The 27672-nt window shown below is 38.9% G+C and overlaps 2 protein-coding genes across 3 annotated transcripts in view; both read left to right on the top strand.

Moving 5' to 3' along the window:
- Positions 1 to 6442, top strand: part of LOC134326144 (uncharacterized) — a 31155-nt gene extending 24713 nt beyond the window's left edge. Inside the window, exons 7-10 of the mRNA XM_063008348.1 lie at positions 2809 to 3656; positions 5529 to 5633; positions 5815 to 6092; positions 6250 to 6442. Coding sequence (XP_062864418.1) covers positions 2809 to 3656; positions 5529 to 5633; positions 5815 to 6092; positions 6250 to 6442 — 1424 coding nt within the window. The remainder of the gene's footprint in view (positions 1 to 2808; positions 3657 to 5528; positions 5634 to 5814; positions 6093 to 6249) is intronic.
- Positions 6443 to 18683: 12241 nt separating this feature from the next.
- LOC134326744 (sterile alpha motif domain-containing protein 3-like) lies at positions 18684 to 22053 on the top strand. Of its 2 annotated transcripts, XR_010014569.1 has the most exons (5): positions 18684 to 18922; positions 19084 to 19402; positions 19494 to 19649; positions 19954 to 20026; positions 21990 to 22053. XR_010014569.1 is itself a non-coding variant. In XM_063008913.1 (4 exons), exons 1-4 carry the CDS (start codon positions 18762 to 18764, stop codon positions 19957 to 19959), a joined length of 642 nt encoding a protein of 213 aa, XP_062864983.1. In that variant the 5' UTR covers positions 18684 to 18761; the 3' UTR covers positions 19960 to 20186. The 2 variants fall into 2 exon arrangements, 1 of the variants encoding a protein (XP_062864983.1); XM_063008913.1 differs by lacking the exon at positions 21990 to 22053 and having other exon boundaries at positions 19954 to 20186.
- Positions 22054 to 27672: the final 5619 nt, after the last annotated feature.

Here is a 27672-nt window from a genome sequence, read left to right on the forward strand (position 1 = left end):
ACGTTATCTAAGGTTGTGCGCAATACAGTCTCTAGGTTTTGAGTTGCCTGATCTAGTTCTTTAGGTTCTGATGCTGGTATATTTGGTAATTCTGGTAGGCAGTTTATGAACGCTGCTGCAGTTGCAGATGTAATAGTGCGCTTACATTTAAAACGATGCGGTTGCTGTATATTATTGGACAGGGACACTTCATAAATTAGTAGAGAGTGATCAGAGATTAAGTCATTCTGTGGTACAATTTCCAGGTTGTCTATGTTTATACCATAAGTAAGTATTAAATCTAAGGTATGTTTACAGCGGTGAGTGGGTCCTGTTACATTTTGGGTGATGCCTAAAGATTCTAAAATAGAATCAAACGCAGTTTTGAGTGGATTACATTTATCCTCATAATGGATATTAAAGTCACCAACAATTAAAGCTTTCTTAGTTGATAAAACTAATTTAGAAAGAAAATCGGCAAATTCGTTAAGAAATTCTGAGTAAGGACCAGGGGGTCGATAAACAGTAACCAGCTTAAACATACTAGTTTTATCAGATGAACATTTATTGGTTATGTCAGAGATAAGAACTTCAAACGAGTTTGTTATGGGAGTTGATTTTACAGTGAGACCTATGTCCTTGTCATAAATTGCGGCTATTCCTCCACCACGACCACTAAGACGTGGCTTATGTTCATAACTGTAACCCGGAGGAGATGCTTCATTTAAACCTAGATACTCATCAGGTCTAGCCCAGGTCTCAGTTAAACAAAGTGCACTAAGACTATTATCTGTAATTATTTCATTTACAATTACTGTTTTGCATGCAAGTGACCTGATGTTTAGAAGTCCTAACTTTAGTTTAGCTTTACTATGGTTTTCATGATGCTCATTTAGATTAATTTTAATTAAGTTATTATGACATACTTTTTGATTTTGTTTTGGCTTACACCTGCCACGGTAAACAGACACAGTCTCAATGGTTTGTGACCTAAGGATTCCGGGTGACGTCCGATGGCGACTCGCAGACAGTCGGTTAGGCCTGTTAGTCTGCTGCCTGGTCTTGGCTCTGGATAGTCATTTAACACTATCTGCCGCTACACTAACGCGGTGGTAAAGCCTGTCACCTATGCTGCAAGAAATGCGAGCAGCACCCTCCCACGTGGGGTGGACACCATCCCGCTTCAAAAGACCAGGCCTTCCCTCAAAAGTGGACCAGTTATCTACAAAATCAATGCAATTTTCTGAGCACCATTTAGACATCCAGCGGTTCAGCGACAACAACCTGCTGTAGGTTTCGCCACTGGGTCGAATCGGTAAGGGGCCAGAGCACACTACTGCCTCAGACATCGACCTAGCTAACTCACACACCTCTTTAACATTACTCTTAGTAACCTCAGACTGCCGTAAACGAACATCATTAGTGCCAACGTGGATAACAATCTTCGAAAATCTACGATTAGCATTAGCCAGCACTTTCAGGTTTGCTCTGATGTCGGGCGCCCTGGCCCCCGGAATACAGGTGACTATGGTTGCTGGTGTCTCTATGGGGGTTGCAATACGCACGTGTCGGAGCTGAGAATCTCCTATAACCAGAGCACTTACATTAACAGGCTGCTCAGCGGGTGGCTCACTGAGTGGGGAAAACCTGTTGGACACGTGCAACTGAGATGGTCGGTGCTTTGCCCTACGACTATGTCGCCGAGACGTCACCCAGTCGCCCCGCTGTGAGGGCTCTAATGCCGGAGTCTGGGGTTCTATACCTGAAATGCTGGCATTCGGGGCTGCTACAGCTGAATCTAAGTCCTCACTAGTAGTAGTCTGTTCTAAAGCCCGAATGCGCCCTTCTAACACTGAGATCTTCTCCGTCAGACTAACAACTAATCTACACTTATCACATGTAAAGTTATCACTAAACACGGAGAAGGAATAACTGAACATATTACACTCGGAACATGGATATAATGCTCCTGCTGGGGCCATAGTAACAAAGAAATATACTTAGCTTTACAAGATGAGTTGGAGATGATGTTTATGTTGGATTCACCGGCGCTTCTGCTGGTTGTCACAGAAGAACGGCTTTAATTCCGGATGAAACAGGCGATGATAAGCTGGAATACAAAAACCACCAACCAAACCAACACAAACGCGCTTCGTTCGGACAAAAGCGGCTGTAATTCTAAAGGAGAACGGTGTTATGCGCTGGTGTACTAAACAAACAAACGCGCTTCCTACGAACAGAAACGGTTATAACTCCCCACAAAACAGAGGTGTTTTAAGAGCTGAAATACAGAACACAACCAAACACAAACGCGCTTCGTGCGGACCGAAAACGGTTTTAATTCTGGATAATTAAGATGTTTATGCGCTGAAGTACAAAAACAAACAAAACCGGCTTCGTTCGGATGCCGGTAGCAGAAGTTTCCTAGTTTCCAACACAGCACGAATTTACGTTTATTAAACACAAGCGCTTTTTTACGATAAACAAAATAAAACTAAATCAACAACACACGGAAGATAAACGTATAAATTATATGTTTAAAACATACGTATATAAAAAGTTATTTAGCTAAAGGCTACAAACAAACAACTAGGCTAGCGTCTCAGCGTGCGTACCACCGGAAGTGACGTCAAATCTGTCCTGGGGTGGGGTTCCGCCAGAGCACAGAGAGAGAAGTATGTTGTCTCGGGAAAGCCAGGAGCGATGTGTTTTCTAAATATACTCAAGCCATCCCTACTAAAGACCAGCGTGCTGCCACTGTAGCAGATGTTTTGGTGAAGCACTGGTTTTATTTGTTTGGTGTGCCACAAAGGATTCATTCTGATCAAGGCCGGAATTTTGAGAGCTTACTTATTCAACAGCTTTGTAAGATCTATGGAATAAAAAAGACCCGAACTACCCCATACCACCCCCAAGGAAATGGGCAGTGCGAACGGTTTAATAGAACATTGCATGATTTGCTCCGGACATTACCTATCGAGCAGAAGCGATATTGGCCTAGGTATTTGCCTCAAGTCCTTTTTGCTTATAATACCTCTGTCCATCAGTCTACCGGTAAGAGCCCTTATTATTTGATGTTTGGTAAAGAGCCACAGTTACCAGCCGACTTTTTGTTGGGACAGACGCAGGATCCTGTAATGGAAGGGGGAGTAGAAGAGTGGGTGGATGAGCACCAGCAGCGTTTGACACTTGCTTATCAGCAAGCACGTCAGCAATTGGAAGCACAGGCTGAGCGACGTAATCGGGCATATAATGCCCATGCTGTTGGTCCAGACCTACGAGAGGGACAGTTGGTGTATCTTAGAAAGCGTAATGTTCAAGGTCGGAACAAAATCCAAGATTATTGGGATTCAGTTGTGTATCGGATTGAAAAAGCACCACAAGGGAATGGGGCAGTATATTCAGTCACCCCTGCCCATCAACAAGGTCCCATTAGACATGTACATAGATCCGAAATTCGTCCTGTAGTCGGTGCTGCTCTGCAAAGTAACGTGGAACTGGAGGAGCTGGTTGATCATGGCGATCAAGAGGGTGAACCATGTTTGCACAATGAGTCTGAAGAAGAGGAGTGGGTTCTTCAGGCTGTTGGGGCACAGAGTGTAGCCCCTAGTGACCCAGTGAATATTGTGGGACTGGCAGGGCAGGGACCACAAGGAGGTGAATCAGAGACCGAGATGGTACCTACTGGAGGCGAAAGCCTGTTGTTAGAAGAGATTGAGCCAGGGCTCAGGCGGACAACTCGAGCAACAGCTGGTCAACATGCAAACCCGTATAGGCTTCCACGATCTATAGCCCAGCAAAGTGAAAATTGAAGGCCGGATATTGATTTGATGTCTTATTGTGCTCTCGTGTACCAGTTAATAACAGTTTTTTTATTGTCAGTTCATCGCCGGGTCGACGATGCATTTGGAGGGGGTGGAATGTAGCGGGTGGCCCTGTCGTTGGGGGCAGTGTTGAGTCCTGGTGAGAGTATAAAGCCAACGAGTAAAAAGTGATGGCGGATACCACGCTCTGCTGAGGGTAGTAGGTGAGACGCCGAGAGTACCAGGTACTTGGATGTGGTGGCCAGTTGTGGTGAACGTTTTCTACAGAGTGTGTGTGCGTGACGCAACTAGCAGTGGATATACTTCATATTGCCTCGTGTTAATTCGGAGTGAAGTGAATACGACTGGGACTCGTTTGTTTTAGTGCACCAATGAACTGTAACATTAAAGGCATTTAAACAGCGATTAAGAGGGCTGGAGTGAATGTAGAGCGTCAGCCGCTGTTCTTTTCTGCCAGTTTTCTTTGTTTTATGTGTGTGTTTTCTTTTGTATTTTGTAATTTTTATACGTAGGTAACCACATTTTTAATGTGGTTCTTTTAAAATTGTACTAGTGTAAAGCCACTTCCAGAGGAGTAAGCGGCTCCAGTAATAGTCTTACCCCAGCCAGACTAGTTTTAAAGCGTGTGGGAATTGTTCACTATAATTACATTGAATGTCCAATTGTGTAGTGGTCTTGCAGTGTTGGACTTAAAGGTTGAAGTGTAATGTAATACTTTGTGATTGGAGTGTATTTTGGGTACTCGATATGGTTAGTAATAGTATAGTACACATTAATAGTTCTGGCTAGAGGTGGACTACTGGGGTTGCTTTTATACACTAAATTATTAATACTAATCCAAGTGGCGATCTTATTGTTTTTAGTACGCTTTGCTACTTAGTGTTATAATAAAGAACGTCATATTGATTTTTCTTTGTGACGGTGTATTTATTGGTTTGGACTGGAGTTCCCCTTATCTCCAGGTTTAAACTAAGGGGTGGCGTTGTCGGTTAATTTTATTTCTGGGATAGCCGTGCTACTGACAGATAAAGAAGAAAATAGATTATAGATAAATAGATAATCGATAGACAAACAGATAGGTAGACAGACAGATAGATAAATGATCGACAGACAGATAGTCAGACAGACAGACATATATATGATTAATAAACAGACAATAGATAGATAGACAAGATGATTGATAGACAGACAAGCAATAGATACATAGACCAGATGATTGATAGATAGACAGACAGACTAATAGATAGGCAGACAGATAGATGATCAATAGACAGACAGACAGATGATCAACAGACAGACAGATAGATGTTAGATAGACAGATGGATAGACAGATAGACAAGAAGATAGATTATAGATAAATAATCAAAAGACAGACAGATATAGACACAGACAGATACGTAGATGATCAATAGACATACTATTTATCTGTCTATCTATCTGTCTGTCTGAATGTCTGTCTATCTATCTGTTTATCTATCTACTCAATCTATCTGTCTGTCTGCATCCTATATAATCTGTATCTATCACCGTGTGTGTACAGGAGCTGTACGTTCCAGGCCGACTGTGAGGCAGGTAGACGGGCGTGGATCAGCGCCATTCAGAACCTGACTGAGAGAGAAGAAGGAACAGTCAAGAGCGAGGTGAATTATCATCACCACTATACTCCGGGAGGGGAGGGGTTCGGTTCTCGGCTCTGTAACATCAGTTTAATGTGTCTGAATCAGAAGGGGTACAAGGACGATTCGAAATCAGACTCCAGTGAGACGTTGTCGGGCGGGGAGATTCAGTTGGAGGACTCACAGGACCGCAGGCGTCTTCTGAAGCTCCAGGTAACCTTAACACCACCACATTCGAGTCCCACACTATTGAACTCTAGTGACTATATATTTAACCCTTGGGCTTCGTAGGTGGGCTCCCGAGAACAAGGGTGAGTATGCCGGCCCTTTATATGGACCCTTATTTTTGGTCCACATGACACATGAAGCATCATTGGTGGTACTTGTGTTAAAGATGCTGAAGAAGAACCTGCTGAAGGAGAACCCACTGAAGGAGACCCCGGTAAAGGAGAAACTGATAAAGGAGAACCCGCTGAAGGAGAACCCACTGAAAGAGAACCCGGTGAAGGAGAAACCGCTAAAGGAGAAACCGCTGAAGGAGGACATGAAGAGGAGAAGACGACTGACACGAACCCGGACAGCTTTGAGAGCCGATACAACGTCGGAGAGCTGCTGGGTTAGGGAGGCTGTGGTTCAGTCTACGAAGGCGTCCGTAAGGTGGACGGGAACCAGGTGAGTATCAGTTTGTTGTGTTGATCCTCCCCTGGATCCTCCTATGACTCCAGATACCTGTGATGACCTTCCAGGACCTTATAGGGTCACGGGGACTTCCGAGTAACACCCTGGCCCCCTGAATTCCCTTTGTTCCCAATCTATGGATCCTCCCCAGGATCCTCCCTACAACCTACCGGGACATTATTGAGACAAACCCGGGATGCTCACTAAGAAGGTCTGAGTCCCTGGTGATACTGGATACCACAGGATGCATTCGGATGTCTCGTGGAGTCCACGTGTCGGCGGTCCGAGTTACTCCTGGACAAACGAGTCCGATCAATGGAGGCCATAATGGTGGTCAAAGGTGATCAAAGGTGGTCATAATGTTATGCCTGATCGGTGTATTTTCTTCAGATCTAAACACCATATAATTTAAATCTGCATTGTCGCACTCGCCAGCCTGCTGCCATCTGATCGAACAAGAAGCCCAGCAAGCGTCTCACCCTCGAGCAGATCCTCCTGCACAGGTGGTTCGATAAGTAACCCGAAGACTAGGTCCAGACGGTGTAGATCATTACACTTGTACTGACGGCTGCAAAATAGAGGGTAACATGATGGAAAAACACCTATGTACGGATGATTTAATAACGTCTTGAGCGTTTCTCTCCTAGGATCTGCGCGTATGGACCGAACGGCAGCACACAGAGCATTATTTATTCCATCTTCAGGTGTGTGTTCTTTACACCACAAATGATCTTGAACTAGTAATCTGTTATTTATTAACAGCCCCCTGATGTTGTTTCACTTCTCTCAGACTGAGATGCTGAGCTTCCTGGATAAAATCTTCACTCTGGACGAGTCTTTGTATGCAGAACCTGAATCCCTGGCTGCTGCACTGGAGACGCTTTTATGGTGGAGCCTCCGACGGTTTCATGAAAGACTGGAAACAGATGACATCTAAAAGCCAACCTTGATTAGAACCTTTATTTAACTGTCAGGGATGCAGGTCTGGTGGTTGATGTGTTTTTAATGTGTGTTCACAGTTTGTCAAGTCAAGTCAAGTCAACTTTATTTATATAGCGCTTTTTACAATAGACATTGTCTCAAAGCAACTTTACAAAATCCAGGACCAACAGATACAAAAACCCCTGTTGAGCAAGCCGAGGGCGACTGTGGCAAGGAAAAACTCCCTGAAAATTACAGGAAGAAACCTTGAGAGGAACCAGACTCAGCAGGGCCCATCCTTCATGGGTGGCCTGGAGGATACTTTAAATAAATACACGATTTACACAAATCATACAAACACAGAATTAAATGATCTAAAAGTCATAACTGGTAATAAATAGATAAATAAACAATTAAATAATAATAGAGTTGTTATCAGCTCTAGTCTTCAATAAAGTCTGTAGTGATTTCTTGTCGTCGCAATTACTCCAGACCCGTCACATCTGACAGGAGAAGCATCGTTGTCCCGGCAGTCTCGACTTCAATCCTTAACCTCGGCGGGTAAACAGGTTTCCATCAGAATGCCCTCGGGGTAAAACAACAGAGAATGTAGTCAATAATGTACAATGCTGGTTGACAAACAGTTTTACAGAGAGTTTTAGACTCCGGCAGCCCTAATTATTACAGCATAACTAAAAGGGAGAGCGAGCAGGTAACAAGGTCATGAAGGCTTTCACAGGACATCAGCGCCCATCTCCCCACCGTCACCAAACCTGAGTGATCGGACAAGAGAGGCAGAACGACAGCAACCCAACATCCCTGATCACCACAAGTTTCTATGACCAAGAACCCCCAAGCTCTGCGCCTTTGTCTATACTAATCAAAAGCCTGAGAAAATAAATATGTTTTCAGTCTAGACTTAAACATTGAGACTGTGTCCGAATCCCGAATAGAGGCAGGAAGATTATTCCAGAGTTGTGGAGCTTTGTAGGAAAACGCTCTTCCACCAGCCGTGATCTTTTTAATTTTAGGAACTATAAGTAACCCTGCATCTTGTGAACGAAGTGGACGCGCTGGGCTGTAGTGATTAATAAGTTCACTCAGATACTGTGGAGCCAGACCATGTAGCGCTTTATAAGTTAGTAAAAGTATTTTGTAATCAATGCGAAATTTAACTGGCAGCCAGTGTAGAGATGATAGAACAGGAGTAATATGGTCAAATTTTTTAGTTCTAGTTAGCACTCGAGCTGCTGCATTTTGAACTAACTGGAGTTTGTTTAAGGATCTACCAGAGCATCCAGTTAGAAGAGCATTACAATAATCTAACCGAGAAGTTATAAACGCATGGATCAGTTTTTCGGCGTCATTAACAGATAGTATATTTCTTATTTTAGAAATGTTACGCAAATGATAGAAAGCAACTCTAGTAATATTATTAACGTGTGTATCAAATGAGAGATCTGAATCTATTGTGACACCTAAGTTTTTTACATCTGGGCTGGGAGTAACAGAGAACGTGTTTAAGTTTAGCACCAGGTTAGACAACTTGTCTCTTGCAGCTTTAGAGCCAACAAGTAAAACCTCTGTTTTATCTGAATTAAGTAAAAGAAAATTACACGACATCCAGTTTTTTATGTCGTTTACACAATCTTCTATCTTACTGATTGTGTCAGTATCATTTGGTTTGGCTGATATATACAGCTGTGTGTCATCTGCATAGCAGTGAAAGTTTATGCCATGTTTATGAATAATTTCACCTAGTGGAAGCATATAGAGTGTAAATAATAGCGGTCCCAGTACCGACCCCTGTGGAACACCATACTTTACTTTTGTAGTTTCCGAGCATTTATTATTTACATAAACGAATTGAGAGCGGTCAGTCAGATATGATTTAAACCAAGAGAGTGCGAGTCCTTTAACACCTACTGTATTTTCTAGCCTCTCCAGTAAAATGTTATGATCGACCGTATCAAACGCTGCGCTAAGATCTAATAGAACAAGAAAAGAGACACATCCATTATCAGAAGACATTAACAACTTGTTAACTACTCTAATTAATGTGGTTTCGGTACTATGATTGGGTCTAAATCCTGATTGAAATTTTTCATGAATACAATTTTCATTCAAATAAGAACATAACTGTTTGGAAACTACTTTTTCTAATATCTTAGAGACAAAATGAAGGTTTGAAATTGGCCTATAATTAGCTAGTACATGTAGATCAAGATTAGGTTTTTTAATCAGGGGTTTAATAACAGCACTTTTAAACAATTTAGGTACATATCCAAGGCTAAGGGATGCATTGATTAATGTAAGCAGGGGCTCTACAATAGCTGGGAGTAAATCTTTAAGTAAACGAGTTGGAACAGGATCGAGTTTACACGATGATGACTTCGATGATTTAATCAACACAGTTAGTTCATTTTGGGAGATTGGATTAAAGGAATTTAGTTGGATTAACTCGTTACTATTATCACCAATGCTGCTCGGAGTGAGTCCATACTTAACATTGGCAAGTGACACACTCTGACTCTGAAGTCGTATTTTTTCTATCTTGTCATTAAAGAATTTTAAAAAATCATCGCTGGTACAGTCAGGCGGTATATTAGATTCAGTTTCATTAACGTTTTTAGTTAATTTGGACACTGTCTCAAAAAGGAATCTGGGATTGTTTTTATTTTTCTCTATTAGGGATGAATAATATAAAGATTTAGTTTTTATAAGTGCATGTTTATACTCAGTTAGAGCATCTTTCCAAGCAATCTTATACACTTCTAGTGTAGTGTGACGCCACTTGCGTTCTAATTTTCGTGCTGCTTGTTTAAGTGCGCATGTGTGGTCATTGTACCAAGGAGCAAGTTTTTTCTCCCTAATCAGTTTAGTTTTGAGTGGGGCTACGTTATCTAAGGTTGTGCGCAATACAGTCTCTAGGTTTTGAGTTGCCTGATCTAGTTCTTTAGGTTCTGATGCTGGTATATTTGGTAATTCTGGTAGGCAGTTTATGAACGCTGCTGCAGTTGCAGATGTAATAGTGCGCTTATATTTAAAACGATGCGGTTGCTGTATATTATTGGACAGGGACACTTCATAAATTAGTAGAGAGTGATCAGAGATTAAGTCATTCTGTGGTACAATTTCCAGGTTGTCTATGTTTATACCATAAGTAAGTATTAAATCTAAGGTATGTTTACAGCGGTGAGTGGGTCCTGTTACATTTTGGGTGATGCCTAAAGATTCTAAAATAGAATCAAACGCAGTTTTGAGTGGATTACATTTATCCTCATAATGGATATTAAAGTCACCAACAATTAAAGCTTTCTTAGTTGATAAAACTAATTTAGAAAGAAAATCGGCAAATTCGTTAAGAAATTCTGAGTAAGGACCAGGGGGTCGATAAACAGTAACCAGCTTAAACATACTAGTTTTATTAGATGAACATTTATTGGTTATGTCAGAGATAAGAACTTCAAACGAGTTTGTTATGGGAGTTGATTTTACAGTGAGACCTATGTCCTTGTCATAAATTGCGGCTATTCCTCCACCACGACCACTAAGACGTGGCTTATGTTCATAACTGTAACCCGGAGGAGATGCTTCATTTAAACCTAGATACTCATCAGGTCTAGCCCAGGTCTCAGTTAAACAAAGTGCACTAAGACTATTATCTGTAATTATTTCATTTACAATTACTGTTTTGCATGCAAGTGACCTGATGTTTAGAAGTCCTAACTTTAGTTTAGCTTTACTAGTGTTTTCATGATGCTCATTTAGATTAATTTTAATTAAGTTATTATGACATACTTTTTGATTTTGTTTTGGCTTACACCTGCCACGGTAAACAGACACAGTCTCAATGGTTTGTGACCTAAGGATTCCGGGTGACGTCCGATGGCGACTCGCAGACAGTCGGTTAGGCCTGTTAGTCTGCTGCCTGGTCTTGGCTCTGGATAGTCATTTAACACTATCTGCCGCTACACTAACGCGGTGGTAAAGCCTGTCACCTATGCTGCAAGAAATGCGAGCAGCACCCTCCCACGTGGGGTGGACACCATCCCGCTTCAAAAGACCAGGCCTTCCCTCAAAGGTGGACCAGTTATCTACAAAATCAATGCAGTTTTCTGAGCACCATTTAGACATCCAGCGGTTCAGCGACAACAACCTGCTGTAGGTTTCGCCACTGGGTCGAATCGGTAAGGGGCCAGAGCACACTACTGCCTCAGACATCGACCTAGCTAACTCACACACCTCTTTAACATTACTCTTAGTAACCTCAGACTGCCGTAAACGAACATCATTAGTGCCAACGTGGATAACAATCTTCGAAAATCTACGATTAGCATTAGCCAGCACTTTCAGGTTTGCTCTGATGTCGGGCGCCCTGGCCCCCGGAATACAGGTGACTATGGTTGCTGGTGTCTCTATGGGGGTTGCAATACGCACGTGTCGGAGCTGAGAATCTCCTATAACCAGAGCACTTACATTAACAGGCTGCTCAGCGGGTGGCTCACTGAGTGGGGAAAACCTGTTGGACACGTGCAACTGAGATGGTCGGTGCTTTGCCCTACGACTATGTCGCCGAGACGTCACCCAGTCGCCCCGCTGTGAGGGCTCTAATGCCGGAGTCTGGGGTTCTATACCTGAACTGCTGGCATTCGGGGCTGCTACAGCTGAATCTAAGTCCTCACTAGTAGTAGTCTGTTCTAAAGCCCGAATGCGCCCTTCTAACACTGAGATCTTCTCCGTCAGACTAACAACTAATCTACACTTATCACATATAAAGTTATCACTAAACACGGAGAAGGAATAACTGAACATATTACACTCGGAACATGGATATAATGCTCCTGCTGGGGCCATAATAACAAAGAAATGTACTTAGCTTTACAAGATGAGTTGGAGATGATGTTTATGTTGGATTCACCGGCGCTTCTGCTGGTTGTCACAGAAGAACGGCTTTAATTCCGGATGAAACAGGCGATGATAAGCTGGAATACAAAAACCACCAACCAAACCAACACAAACGCGCTTCGTTCGGACAAAAGCGGCTGTAATTCTAAAGGAGAACGGTGTTATGCGCTGGTGTACAAAACAAATAAACGCGCTTCCTACGAACAGAAACGGTTATAACTCCCCACAAAACAAAGGTGTTTTAAGAGCTGAAATACAGAACACAACCAAACACAAACGCGCTTCGTGCGGACCGAAAACGGTTTTAATTCTGGATAATTAAGATGTTTATGCGCTAAAGTACAAAAACAAACAAAACCGGCTTCGTTCGGATGCCGGTAGCAGAAGTTTCCTAGTTTCCAACACAGCACGAATTTACGTTAGTAAACACAAGCGCTTTTTTACGATAAACAAAATAAAACTAAATCAACAACACACGGAAGATAAACGTATAAATTATATGTTTAAAACATACGTATATAAAAAGTTATTTAGCTAAAGGCTACAAACAAACAACTAGGCTAGCGTCTCAGCGTGCGTACCACCGGAAGTGACGTGTCAGCAAACTCCACAGGTACACAGTTTGTGTACCTGTGGAGGTGCGTCAGGACCCAAGACATGTGAAAATACCACCGATGTGGAAGCATGTATTGGGATCTCAGAGAGACGTGCTGCCTTAAAGACGATGTCTTTACATTAAGACAATGCTGGACGACTTTGTGGACCAGATCCAGATGTGTAAAAAGCTGATATTCTGTAAAAATGTAATAAAAAAAGAAGAAACTGTGATTCGTCTTTATTCTCTAAAAGAAAAGATTTCCATAGATTTCACTAATTGCTATAAAAAGTTGGGACAGAGGCAGAATAAGAGTGCAAGGTTTATAGAAGATTAAAGTTACAGTTGCTCTCCATGCTGCTCTTTATTTTGAGGGAATCTGAGTTGTGAAATGTGGAAACAAACTGGGAACTGGAATGTGGACACAACACAGAGGAAGTAAAGGTGTCCAGACACTTGAGGAAAAGAAGCTCTACATGGCAAAGAAACCAATTTACTACTCCAATTTTTACTTACACTTATCACAGTTCTAGTAATTGAGGGTTAAGGGCCTCGCTCAGGGACCCAACAGTGACAACTCACCAATGGTGTGGCTTAAACCGGCAACCTTTTGATTGCTAGCCCAGTACCTTAACCACTAATACCAAGTTCACACTACACGATTGTGTTCAGATCTCTGTTCAGTTCACACTACACAGTGGACAGTGAGTGTAGAAACAAGAAGGTGGTTTTAATGTTATGGATGATCAGTGTAGTCCATTTTATCAGCTCTACTTAACATATAGGAGCACTTTGTAGTTCTACAATTACTGACTGTAACCAGTCTATTTCTCTACCTGCTTTTACTCTGTTTTTCAATGGTCAGGCCCCCCATAGGACCACCACAGAGCAGGTATTATTTAGGTGGTGGATCATTCTCAGAACTGCAGTGACACTGACATGGTGTGTTAGTGTGGAACAATTTACAATAGTGTAAAAGAATAAAGAAAATGAAGTAATTAAGTGAGTGATGTAAAACTGTAATCAGGTAGTATAGAGGAGTCTGTAGCGTTTACCTTAGCTGCTTCAGGACGCGTCTCAATGTGTTAATGCTTTGTGAAAGCCTTTATAAAATGCTGATGTGAGTTATTTCTCTTGCTAAATGATTTAAATTGAATTAAAGTTTAATTAAGGAGGTGAAGTCTTTATCCAACAATAAATCTGTATTTAAGGTGAGTGTTTTTACACTATTTAAGTAGTGCCCTAAGTAGGGAGTAGGCATAATTTGAAACGAGGCCGATAGTCTCTACTCAAACGACAGACTGAACGAACTGGCAAAGTTAGACAAGGAAAGAAATGCTCTGAAGAAACCTTTTTTTATATAACATGTATTCCTCACACGCTTTTTATCCCCTCATTTGTGTTTTTTTCAGCTTTCTCCATTTTGAACGTAATGCTAAACTAATGTTTTTATTTTATCGGTTGTTGTGATTAGCATTTATTTTAAGGTGAACTACAGGGCACTAGGACCCAGCAGCACTGTTATTAACAGAGCGAGTGTTTTTTATATTTTTGAGCGGTACCGCATGTAAACTCTAGATGTCGCTGTTGCACCACTTTCTAAAATACACCACCCGGACATACCTGTACTGTCTGGACGCTGTAGTGTCAGGACTCTCCCAGGTGTAGTAAATCAACGATTTAAACATAGCGCAACAGTTTAGGGAAGGCCCTTTCCTGTTTTACATGAAGAAAAGTTGATTGAAAGGAACTCCAGTGTCACAGAGCCCTGACCTCATCTTAACTTGGGATAAAACCTGGGCATTTTTGTCACATCCGGACATGCACACATTCCCACATATACACTCCAGAATCTTAATAGTTGTAGCGAAGTGGAGCTTAATGATCCAGTGACACTGACACACTGATATGCAGCCCCGGTTCTGGCTATGTTGCTTAGGCGGGCAGTGAGAAAATCCAGGGGGAGCAATGCCCACCACAGTTGCTTTAGTTTCGCCCTAAGCTGAACTCGAATCTAGGGCAGAAAAATACGAGCTCTGCCCACTGCGCTACTCAAACAGCGGAGTAATAAACAGGTTGTTTATTAATTAGGGCTGTCAAACGATTAAATTTTTTAATCGCGATTAATCTCAGAATTTCATATAGTTAATTGCGATTAATCGCATTTAAAAAAAATCTGTGTAAATGTTATAGAAAACAAGGATTTTTAAGTGAAATGTTACAATTAAAATGGTGAACACATTTTATGCTAAATGTACTTATGTTAAAAACTGCTGGGACAAGAGAAAACTGTAAGGGAGTTTTATTCACTCACATACTAGGCAGTAATACTATCCAATGGTTTGATGGACGTTTCTACACGAAGTGAGTGTGTTTTGACCCTTTGGGGCTTCCATAGTTCATGGACAACGTGCTTGACTCAGCTGTCCGGTATTCTTTACCGTAACAGAATAAGTTAATAAAGTGTTCTGCTCCCGACAACTTGTGAATATAGCGTGTATTTATTTCTTTATTATGCAAGTGCAGATGCTACGACGCTCTTTTACATTATGTTAACAAACCGCAAATGAAAAACGGTGGCAAGTCCGACATTAAAACGTTTGTTCTACCAGTCAAGTCTCAACATGAACTAGAATTTGCGTTAATGGCACTATTTATCTTAATCGCGTTAAATTGAGATTGCGTTAATGCGTTATTATCGCGTTAACTTCGACAGCCCTATTATTAATATATAAACCTGCGCACACACGGTGTCACCAAGATTAAAAGTGAACACTACTTAAAATAATAACCAAACACTTTCTAATTTCCACGGTAGCAGCAGTTTCCTTCTGTTTCATACACATAACCCTGTCTCAGTCTAATCTGCAGCATTTCTCTCCCACTGATAAAAATGCGGAACAAAACACGTCCCATAACAGTTCAATTGCGACTACAACTGCAACGGTACAAGTAGGTTTGATATTGATTTTTTTGTTTGTTTTTTTGTTTTTACTCAGTAACAACAGTTATTTAAGATGTAGCGAATTACAAATCTTAAGTAAAAGTAAAATTACAGGTTGTAAAATCTACTGTAAAAAGTACAAGTACACAAAAAACTACTCAATTACGGTAACACAAGTAAATGTAATTCGTTACTTTCCACCTCTGTATGAGCCAAACTACAGTACGTATGTGTAAAAAATAAGTATAAGTAACATCTGTGCCAACATATAATAATATTAATAATAAATTTTATTTATGTGCGCCTTTTAAAACTCTCAAGGACACTTTACAATACAAAACATCAGTACATAATTAATGACACAGATTAAGGGTAGGCGAGTTTAAAGAAATACATTTTAAGACATGTTTTGAAACTAGGGAATGAATCAATGGTGCAAATGTCAGGAGGGAGAGAGTTCCAGAGATGTGGGGCAGAGTAGCTAAAAGCTCTAGCTCCCATATGAGGTAGACCAAAAAGGAGAGAGTTACAATAATCAATTTGAGATGTGACCAGGGCATGAACAAGAACATCAGCACTTCTAGGAGAAAGGAATGGACGTAGACGATTTAAGTTACGTAAATGGAAATAAGCAGATCGCGTGATATTGTTAATATGTGCATGAAATGAAAGATTGTGAGTGGAAGGAGAGACGACTGAGTTCTTCATCATCACTGAGAATTTGTTAGATTTATTTTCTACCTATAAGAAGAATTTCAGTTTTATCAGCATTTAATGTGAGAAAATTGTAAGAGAACCATGTTCTTAATTCATGGTTAATTCTTAATTCTCATGGCAGTTTTCCAACAGGATAACGACCCCAAACACAACCTCCAAGATGACAACTGCCTTGCTGAGGAAGCTGAAGGTAAAGGTGATGGACTAAACCCAATTGAGCACCTGTGGCGCATCCTCAAGTGGAAGGTGGAGGAGTTCAAGGTGTCTAACATCCACCAGCTCCGTGATGTCATCATGGAGGAGTGGAAGAGGATTCCAGTAGCAACCTGTGCAGCTCTGGTGAATTCCATGCCAAGGAGGGTTAAGGCAGTGCTGGATAATAATGGTGGTCACACAAAATATTGACACTTTGGGCACAATTTGGACATGTTCACTGTGGGGTGTACTCACTTATGTTGCCAGCCATTTAGACATTAATGGCTGTGTGTTGAGTTATTTTCAGAAGACAGTAAATCTACACTGTTATACACACTGTACACTGACTACTCTAAGTTATATCCAAGTTTTATTTCTATAGTGTTGTCCCATGAAAAGATATAATAAAATATTTGCAGAAATGTGAGGGGTGTACTCACTTTTGTGATACACTGTATATATATATATATATATATATATATATATATATATATATATATATATATATATATATAAAGATAACACTGTATATATTGGAACCTCGGTATACGTCTGCTTTGGAATAAGTCCAACTTGGTATATGTCCTGTTTGGACGTGAAAAATTTACCATTTAGTGAACAACCCGCGCTATAATCTATAGCTATAACGCGCTATAACTCTCTGTGAATTTTCAGGTACTGTGCTACAGGTACTGTAGTCCCGTTAACGGTGTGCAGTGTTGCTAGGCAACATTAGGGCGAACATAACATTCGCAAACTATTACACTATTTTTTTGGAACACCCGCTTAATGATTAGGATTACTGTTTATATTAATCTGGACATTTCCATGTATAGTACATTACTTAAAATAGTGTTCAACCAAGTTTGTACTTGTTCTTTTCAGTGGTGTATTAATATGGAATGATGTAAGGTGGTTACAGGTGCGCTTTTATCAGGGAGTTAACAGCGGCTTTCGCTCAGCCAATCAGATTTTAGGACCGGAACTATCCGTTTTTATTTTATACAACCCCATCAACGTATAATATGTAAATAACAATAGGATTTTCGTTTGGTATACGTCCTGTTTGGTATAAATCCAAGGATCTGGAACGGATTAAGGACGTATACCGAGGTACCACTGTATAGTGTGTTGCTTATGAAATCCATGAAGTGCTATAGTGAAAATTAAATTTTATTTTATTTGAACTCTTTAAAAAAATAATAATAAAAAACACGCCGAGTTGAAGGTCTCTTTCAAATGAATTAAAAAGCTGAACTTTAAATATCCATGTAGCAAACAAAAAATGCCGTGAGCCGTCATCCTTACATCGCCTTTGGGCTTTCGGAGCGTGTAGTGGAGCCTTGACCTGAACCTCTGCGCACAGCGTCTGCAAATCGGGGATGTACGAAGTCACTTTCATCTTTACGCAGGACTGTAAGCTGCCGTCTGTAAGGCGTGAGCGGCGTTTGTTTTTAACATTGTTCATGGTGGAGAATAGCTGCTCACATACATATGTGGATCCGAAGATCGACAGTACTTATAATTAATTTTCCCAAGACACGCGGAGCCGCAGTATAAGGATGAATGAGCCGCATGCGGCTCCGGAGCCGCGGGTTGCCGACCCCTGTGCTAGCCGATCCAATACATTTTTTTTTTCAATTCACTTCCACTATTAACTGATAGCATTCACTTACAGTGGGGCCAAAAAGTATTTAGTCAGCCACTGATTGTGCAGGTTCTCCTACTTAGAAAGATGAGAGAGGTCTGTAATTTTCATCATAGGTACACTTCAACTATGAGAGACAAAATGAGAAAAAAAATCCAGGAAATCACACTGTAGGATTTTTAAAGAATCTATTTGTAAATGATGGTGGAAAATAAGTACACTCACAGAAATGATTCATGGCAGAGTTAGTTTTTATGCATTTACATCTATTTGATTTTATTTAAAAACTCATATTTTTTATATGTATGCATTAAAATTAATTATTATCTACATAATTTAATCAATGCTAAAATATATTGAATGTAATTAGTTAATACATACTAACATGGTTTAAATAATCAAAGCTGTAAAACAAACAAGATTCTGTTATTTAAAATGTATGTGTTTGGTTTTCATAAAATTTATGGGAAGTGAACGGAACGATGTTTTGCGCCAGTAGGTGGCGGTAATGCCCCTTTAAGTTGGTCGCCAACTGCTGTAAAACTCGAAGAAGAAAAATATTATTAACAGACCCGGTCCTGTTCTTGGCCCAAAGTCTTTGTTGTTCCTCGCTTCTCATACTGTGCTAAGATGATACTTCACTCCGGAAATAATGAGTTCAATGCCCATGGAACCTTGTTGTCTCCTACCCCAAAAACACGTTCTGATATTCTTGAGGGCCTAGCTGAAGAAATCATGAAGTATACAGCATATCCAAAGGATGAGCAGTTAGAAGAAGTGGCCAAGGCTCTGATACAGTCCCACCCATGTCTGTTGGAGAAAGGCACTCGCGGTGGCTACTGTGGTTGGAAGCACTACTTGAAAATAAAGATGATGAACTTCAGATCAAAGCTCAGGTATGTGTTTTATTTAATTGGCTCTATTTTGTTTATCCGAAGCACCAAGTCTTTTGCTAAAACACATTTGTGCCAGCACAATATGGTGCAAGATATTAAATGTCAGCCCAACAGATTTATAGACTTGCATTTAATTTAAAAATAAAACTCTTTCTTCTCAGCCGAGCTGGACATCCTGAGGTTGCAGTCAACTCTCTGAAGAATAAACGGAAAGGCCAGGAGAAGCCAGCGGCCAACATCAAGAAGCCCAGGAAGGCAGAAGTTAATTTCTGTCCAAACATACCCAGAGGTGAAACAAGAGAGAGTATGGAGGCGGAAAGGGTGGCTCTACTGACAGAGTTAAAAAAGAAGAAACAGAATGAGGCTGAGATCAAGAAGATGATGCAGCATACCTTCTCGATCAGAAGGCAGGAGGTTCTCCAGGAGCCAGCGATTCCAGAGTTCCGAGACAGATGGCCAGCACTCTTTGATGTCAGTGAGGTAAGTGTGAATCTGAAGTGTAGTAACTTGGTCTATTAATGATCGTCTTTAACTGTGAATATCTGTATCCTGTCTGTGTTGCCTTTTACAGATTAACTTGGAGTTCATGCGACTGACAACTGTACCTCTGACCTCCAAATTCCTCGGAGAACTGGACCGTCAGACAGACAACCTGATCAAGGTTTTTAATGCCAAAGGCGGAGTTGCAGGAAGAAAGATCACCGCCATAATGGCCCAGATGGATAATGTACGTTTTTTTCCCTAATCTGAAAAGCATATGGTTTGTGTGACTCAGCTATATGGAAAAGCTCTTATGTTAAATGTTTAAAAAGTTTTTCTGGCCCTTTCAAAATGACTGTTTACTAAATGGACTTAGACATGTGTGAGTCTTACCTGAGTGGGGTAAAGCAAGGTGATGAGGTGGTCAAGTAGGGAAATGTCAGTGACTTTGTTAGCCTCAGCACCTGTTTTAGTGTGACTGATACTGACAAGCATACATTTTTCTTTTTTTTCTTTTTTTTTCTTTTGTAGAATGAAGACATCAACGTCAGGCGTGATTGTGTGCTGAGCTGTCTGAGCATCTACCTCAATGAAGACCTGGACACACTGGTTAAAGAATATGTGGTATGTCAGCCTACTGTCCTTTGTGCCAGATGTAATTCCCATCCAGATGTGCCTGATATGTTGCGTTCATAAGAATGAGATGAGGACACATGACCACCAATAGTTCATCATTGAGTCCAATGGGTTGTTTTAGAATGAGAAATTCCCACAAGGCAAATGTTGGTAGTGCTGTCACTTTATAGGAAGTAAATCCACTTGGTCCAGAGGAGCCTGAGGATAAAGTGGACCAGATCCTGGCACCTAAATGCCCTCGCTATAACGGGGACGACAATTCTCGCCAAAATAACAAGGTAAGGACAAAGGCACTTCAAGTTCTTATGACCCAGCAGCATGTTTTGTAAGTGTGTATTAAGAAATGCCTTTCAAAGGTCAAGTCATTTTGATTCCTTGTTCTGATCAGTTGGATTCTACTGTTTGTTTGTGGGGGGTAGGATGCTTACGAACTGTCTGCTTCAGCGCCTTGAGAACATCATAGAGAAGGAAGCCTTTTTGTCTTCTTTGAATATATGGCAAGTATGTGGACATGTTAATTGAAACTATAACCGACACAAGACTGATTAGCTGTTGTCTATTTCACTTTCTCTACCTCTCACACTGTGTCTTCACCTACTCTCCTCTTGGTCTCTCTTTGTCTCTCCCTCCTGCTCTTTTTACTGTTGTGGGATAATTGTTTTTTTCTGTCAAAAGGCAGCTGAGGATCTGAGGCAGTCAGTAAAACCAAAGCCGGATGTCAAGAGGTAAGTCATAATGCAGTGCAGTTGGAAACATGAATTGTTTTTGCTGTTGGGGCTGAATATTGACTTGAAGAGGGCCGTTTCCAACAGGAGAGGGGTAAAGGGAGAGAGAGAAGGTTCCCTCCAGCCCTCCTCTTACTCCTACTGTCCTCTCTTAGGCCAATGAAAGACAGCTCACTTTTTTATGCTGCCCAGCACCTCCCCTGTCGATTACTTCACAAGGTCAAGTTTTGTCACTAGGTAGCCAAAACTGGGCAAAACACAATGTGAGTCAGCTTTAGACTTAACAGGCTTGATATACACACTCCACCACTTTCTGACTGGAAGACTGCCTCTTTATTTTCTGTACTATCTTATTGTTTAAAGTGATTCATTAGGTGCCCAAGCTCAGCTCAAACATGTGAGAACAAGACTAAGTAGTCTTTAAAGGATGTCAGATTTTTAATTGTCACCTTGGCAGAAAAGTGCACAATATTCAAGAGTAGTACTGCACACCTGATTAATTAATTAAACTTATAGTATATGCAGGAAATAAAGATCTTCCTGTCAAAGTAGTGGAGCTTGTGCATCAAGTCTATTATGCCAGTAAGGAGGGTAAGATGAGAGAGAGTGAGAAGGTTTGGAGAGGGTTGGATAGGAGAGGAGTAAACCTTACCTCTACAAGAGCTTAGGAGGGAGAGGTGGTTGGAGAGGTTTGCCTCCTTTCCTTCAATTCATTTTCCCTGCATCATGTATGTATATGTATATATATATATATATATATATATATATATATATATGTATTTTTAGTTGGTGTTTTGTTAATTGTATTTTTTTTTTCTGGCAGGTCAAAGGCTTCATTGGGAGAAGAGCAGTCTCTGCAGTCTCCCCAGAAATCCCTTCGTATTAAAGAGGCACAAAAACTTACCCTCAATGGTGGAGAACAAGACTATTGTGAAAGATAATTGTCAGTTTGAATTGTTGTTGTCACCTTGATAGAGAAAAGTGCACATTTTGAGAGTAGGCTGTGTATAATCTCATGTTAACAAAAACACAAAATGCATCCTCAAGACTTACTTTCGTTCCAGACATTTAGGAGGTGATCAAAGGTCTCATTCTCATGAACGCATATATGCAGTGCTTTAAAGAAATATCTTTAAATGAACACTTATTTGGCCTAAGGATGAGCTGCTTAGATTTTGGTGGTCAAGGTTAGGGTTACACAGCCCATTCTGTTCTTTATATTCCAGGACATTGAATCCAGAGAGGCTGAGGCAGACATTGCAGAGAAGACCATGGGCATCTACACTGTCCGAGCAGAAGGTCACGCTTTGCTGATGTTGTTGTTGTGCTGGAAGGCGTGGAAGTTCTCCATAACCTGCAGAGTGTCAGCCATGCATGCGTGATGCTTTATGGGCTGATTTATGCACTTAACTTAAGCTATCCAAAAAGCCTGACGCGTACATTCGAGGTGTACCAGAAAATCCTAATGGATCTGGACTCAACCAAGCTTTCACCAAAGGTACAGGCACTAAAACTCAAATTGCTCCATTGATTTGGTTGTCAATAATGCACTTACACAGCCCCTGCTTTATTTTTCTTCAACCCCGACAGGATTTTGTGTTTAAATTATTCCTTAGTTCTTGAAGTTTACCTGTTTTATAAATTTGTATCTGTAAAGGATATTTTTGTTTCTCTGGTGTTGAATCATTTAACAGGGGTGTGAGTGTGGCTGTGTTGGTGGGTTCAGATGGGTAGTTTCTAAAGTGTTAGCTGGCAGTGTTGTAGTGGCTCAGCTCAAGCCAGATTTTTATTGAATTGTTTCCAGGTTCAATGGGAGCTAGTTAAGTGTTTTAAAAGGTACTAAAAAAGTTCTTCATTTCCTACCAAAGCCTTTGGTCACTCAAGTAGTCCTTTTTTTTTCTCTAAAACTGAAGGAAAATTTTGCCAAACTGGAACTCGTGTTATGAATGTACACAAGTCTTTAATTTAAATACATTATTATGACTGAAATTAAATTTAAATTTCATGCTTTCAATATTTTTATTGTGAGGTTTTAATGTTAATAAAGCTGTTGAATCAACAAGGTGGTCTGATTGTTTTGCATCATTAAGATTGTACTAAATGGAAAGGAATTGCATGAATGTAATGCATTTGTATTAATTTGGTTTATTACATAAGCATAAATGACATGTAATTCAAATAAATATATGGTATTTATTTTGTAGAGGGAACCTGATTATTATGCAATTTAAACAATATTCTTTATGTATTTTAAATAAATACACTCGTTATTATTAATTTAGAGTAATTATACTTTATTAATACTGAATACATAAACCTGGGGATTATGCATTAAAAATAAATAGGCTTTATTACACAAATGAATATGCATCATGTAAGGTTTATTTGATAGGTTTGTGTTAAAATTATCTAAAAAAAGTAAATGGGAATTTGTCATGTAATAAAATTACATAAATCTTAAAAGTTGGGGTTAAATATTTCTGTGAGTGTATTTGGTCAATAACAAAAGTTCAACTCAATACTTTGTAACATAACCTTTGTTGGCAATGACAGAGGTCAAACGTTTCCTGTAAGTCTTCACCAGGTTTGCACACACTGTAGCTGGTATTTTGGCCCATTCCTCCATGCAGATCTCCTCTAGAGCAGTGATGTTTTGGGGCTGTCGCTGGGCAATGCAGACTCCACAAATTTTCTATGGGGTTGAGGTCTGGAGACTGGCTAGGCCACTCCAGGACCTTGAAATGCTTTTTATGGAGCCACTCCTTCGTTGCCCGAGCGGTGTGTTTGGGATCATTGTCATGCTGGAAGACCCAGCCACGTTCCATCTTCAATGCTCTCACTGATGGAAGGAGGTTTTGGCTTAAAATCTCACGATACATGGCCCCGTTCATTCTTCCCTTAACACGGATCAGTCGTCATGTCCCCTTTGCAGAAAAACAGCCCCAAAGCATGATGTTTCCACCCCCATGCTTCACAGTAGGTATGGTGTTCTTGGGTTCTTCTTCTTCCTCCAAACACGACGAGTTGAGTTTTTACCAAAAAGTTAAATTTTGGTTTCATCTGACCACATGATATTCTCTCAGTCCTCTTCTGGATCATCCATATGCTCTCTGGAAAACTTCAGACGGGCCTGGACATGTACTGGCTTAAGCAGGAGGACACGCCTGGCACTGCAAGATTTGAGTCCCTCTCGGCGTAGTGTGTTACTGATGGTAGCCTTGTTACTTTGGTCCCAGCTCTCTGCAGGTCATTCATCAGGTCCCTCTGTGTAGTTCTGGGATTTTTGCTCACCGTTTTCATGATCATTTTGACCCCACGGGATGAGATCTTGACCCCAAGGGAGATTATCAGTGGTCTTGTATGTCTTCCATTTTCTTACAATTGCTCCCACAGTTGATTTATTCACACCAACCTGCTTGCCTATTGTAGATTCACTCTTCCCAGCCTGGTGCAGGTCTACAATTTTCTTCCTGGTGTCCATCGACAGCTCTTTGGTCTTGGCCATGGTTGAGTTTGGAGTCTGACTGTTTGAGGCTGTGGACAGGTGTCTTTTATACAGATAACGAGGTCAAACAGGTGCCATTAATACAGGTAAGGAGTGGAGGACAGAAGAGCTTCTTAAAGAAGAAGTTACAGGTCTGTGAGAGCCAGAAATCTTGCTTGTTTGTGGGTGACCAAATACTTATTTTCCACCATAATTTACAAATAAATTCTTTAAAAATCCTACAATGTGATTGCCTGGATTTTTTTTTTCATTTTATCTCTCATAGTTAAAGTGTACCTATGATGAAAATTACAGACCTCTCTCATCTTTCTAAGTAGGAGAACCTGCACAATCAGTGGCTGACTAAATACTTTTTGACCCCACTGTACATCAGGCTCTAAACCTCCTGGTTCTACCCACCATTCACTCCACTATAGATAATCACATTACTTCCCAGTAATAGTTTAACCTAAAGATTTATACTTTTATTATTATTATTGACTTATTATTGTTTACTGTGTAATTAATGACCTATTAATTACACAGTATAATTCATTAATTGCTAACCATTTCTCCCCAACACTCACTCACTCACGATATTTTATATTTTAGCTTGTTTGTTACAATCTGATGAGTCACACTTGTGTCTAAGTGCTGATAAATGAGCAAAGCAGCTCCAACACTGTGAGCATCATTTCTGTAAAATGTGAATGTGATGGTGTTTTTTGAGATTACTCAGTTGATTAAAACTCTTTCCACACTGTGAGCACTGATACGGTTTCTCTCCAGTGTGAATGCGCTTGTGTGTTTTGAGAGCACTCTGTTGATTAAAACCCTTTCCACACTGTGAGCACTGATACGGTTTCTCTCCAGTGTGAATGCGCTGGTGTATTTTCAGATCACTCTGTCCATTAAAACTCTTTCCACACTGTGAGCACTGATATGGTTTCTCTCCAGTGTGAATGCGCTGGTGTATTTTGAGATGACCCTGTTGATTAAAACTCTTCTCACACTGTGAGCACTGATATGGTTTCTCTCCAGTGTGAATGCGCTGGTGTATTTTAAGATTACCCTGTTGATTAAAACTCTTTCCACACTGTGAGCACTGATATGGTTTCTCTCCAGTGTGAATGTGCTGGTGTTTTTTTAGATCAATCTGTTGATTAAAACTCTTTCCACACTGTAAGCACTGATACAGTTTCACTCCAGTGTGAATGCGCTGGTGTATTTTCAGATCACTTTGTCCATTAAAACTCTGTCCACACTGTGAGCACTGACATGGTTTCTCTCCAGTGTGAATGTGCTGGTGTCTTTTAAAAGCACTTTGTTGATTAAAACTCTTTACACACTGTGAGCACTGATACGGTTTCTCTCCAGTGTGAATGCGCTGGTGTATTTTGAGATGACACTGGAACCTGAAGCTCTTCCCACACTGTGAGCACTGACACGGTTTCTCTCCAGTGTGAATGCGCTGGTGTATTTTGAGACGACACTGGTACTTAAAGCTCTTCCCACACTGTGAGCAGACGTTTCCTTCTTCCTGTGTGGGACTGAGAGAGGTGTTAATGCTAACAGTACCAGAGGACGTTTGCTGATTACTGGAGCTTCTGGTGGGCGTCAGATCCTCATGTTCAGTCTTAATCTTCACCAGAGTCTCATATTTATCATGGCTGCAGCTCTTGATGTGATTGTGGAGCTGATTTTGGGTTGTAGAGGAACGTGGACACGAGGAGCAGCAGAAATCCTTGTTCAGTTCTGAAGCAGAAAATAATCAAATACATTTATAACATTATAAATAATCAAATACATTCATAACATTATAAATAATCAAATACATTTATAACATTATAAATAATCTAATATATTTATAACATTATAAATAATCAAATAAATTTAAAACATTATAAATAATCAAATACATTTATAACGTTATAAATAATCAAATACATTTATAACATTATAAATAATCAAAAACATTTATAACATTATAAATAATCAGATACATTTATAACACTATAAACAATTATATACATTAATAACATTAAAATAATAAAATACATTTATAACATTATAAATAATAATATACATTTATAACATTATAAATAATAAAATACATTTACAATATTATAAATAATCAAATACATTTATAACATTATAAATAATCAAATACATTTATAACATTATAATTAATCAAATACATTCATAACAGTATAAATAATCAAATACATTTATAACATTATAAATAATAATATACATTTATAACATTATAAACAATAAAATAGATTTATAACTTTATAAAAAATGAAATACATTTATAACATTATAAATAATCAAATACATTTATAACATTATAAATAATCAAATACATTTATAACATTATAAATAATGATATACATTTATAACATTATAAATAATCAAATACATTTATAACATTATAAATAATCAAATACATTTACAACATAAATAATCAAATACATTTACAACATAAATAATCAAATACATTTATAACATCATAAATAATCAAATACATTTATAACATTACAAATAATCAAATACATTTATACCATTATAAATAATAAAATACATTTATAACATTATAAATAATCAAATACATTTATAACATTATAAATAATAATATACATTTATAACATTATAAATAATCAAATACATTTATAACATTATAAATAATATTATACATTTATAACATTATAAATAATAACATACATTTATAACATTATAAATAATAATATACATTTAAAACATTATAAATAATCAAATACATTTATAACATTATAAAAAAAATTCATAACATTATAAATAATAAAATACATTTATAACATTATAAACAATAAAATACATTTATAACATTATAAATAATCAAATACATTTATAACATTATAAATAATCAAATACATTTATATTATAAATAATTAAATACATTTATAACATTATAAAAAACATTCAGAACATTATAAATAATAAAATACATTTATAACATTATAAATAATCAAAAATATTTATAACATTATAAATAATCAAATACATTTATAACATTATAAATAATCAAATACATTTATAACATTATAAATAATAATATACATTTATAACATTATAAATAATCAAATACATTTATAACATTATAAATAATCAAATACATTTATAACATTATAAATAATCAAAAACATTTATAACATTATAAATAATCAGATACATTTATAACACTATAAACAATTATATACATTAATAACATTAAAATAATAAAATACATTTATAACATTATAAATAATAATATACATTTATAACATTATAAATAATAAAATACATTTACAATATTATAAATAATCAAATACATTTATAACATTATAAATAATCAAATACATTTATAACATTATAATTAATCAAATACATTCATAACAGTATAAATA

This window comes from Trichomycterus rosablanca, chromosome 14 (assembly GCF_030014385.1).
Source record: "Trichomycterus rosablanca isolate fTriRos1 chromosome 14, fTriRos1.hap1, whole genome shotgun sequence".
NCBI lineage: Eukaryota > Metazoa > Chordata > Actinopteri > Siluriformes > Trichomycteridae > Trichomycterus > Trichomycterus rosablanca.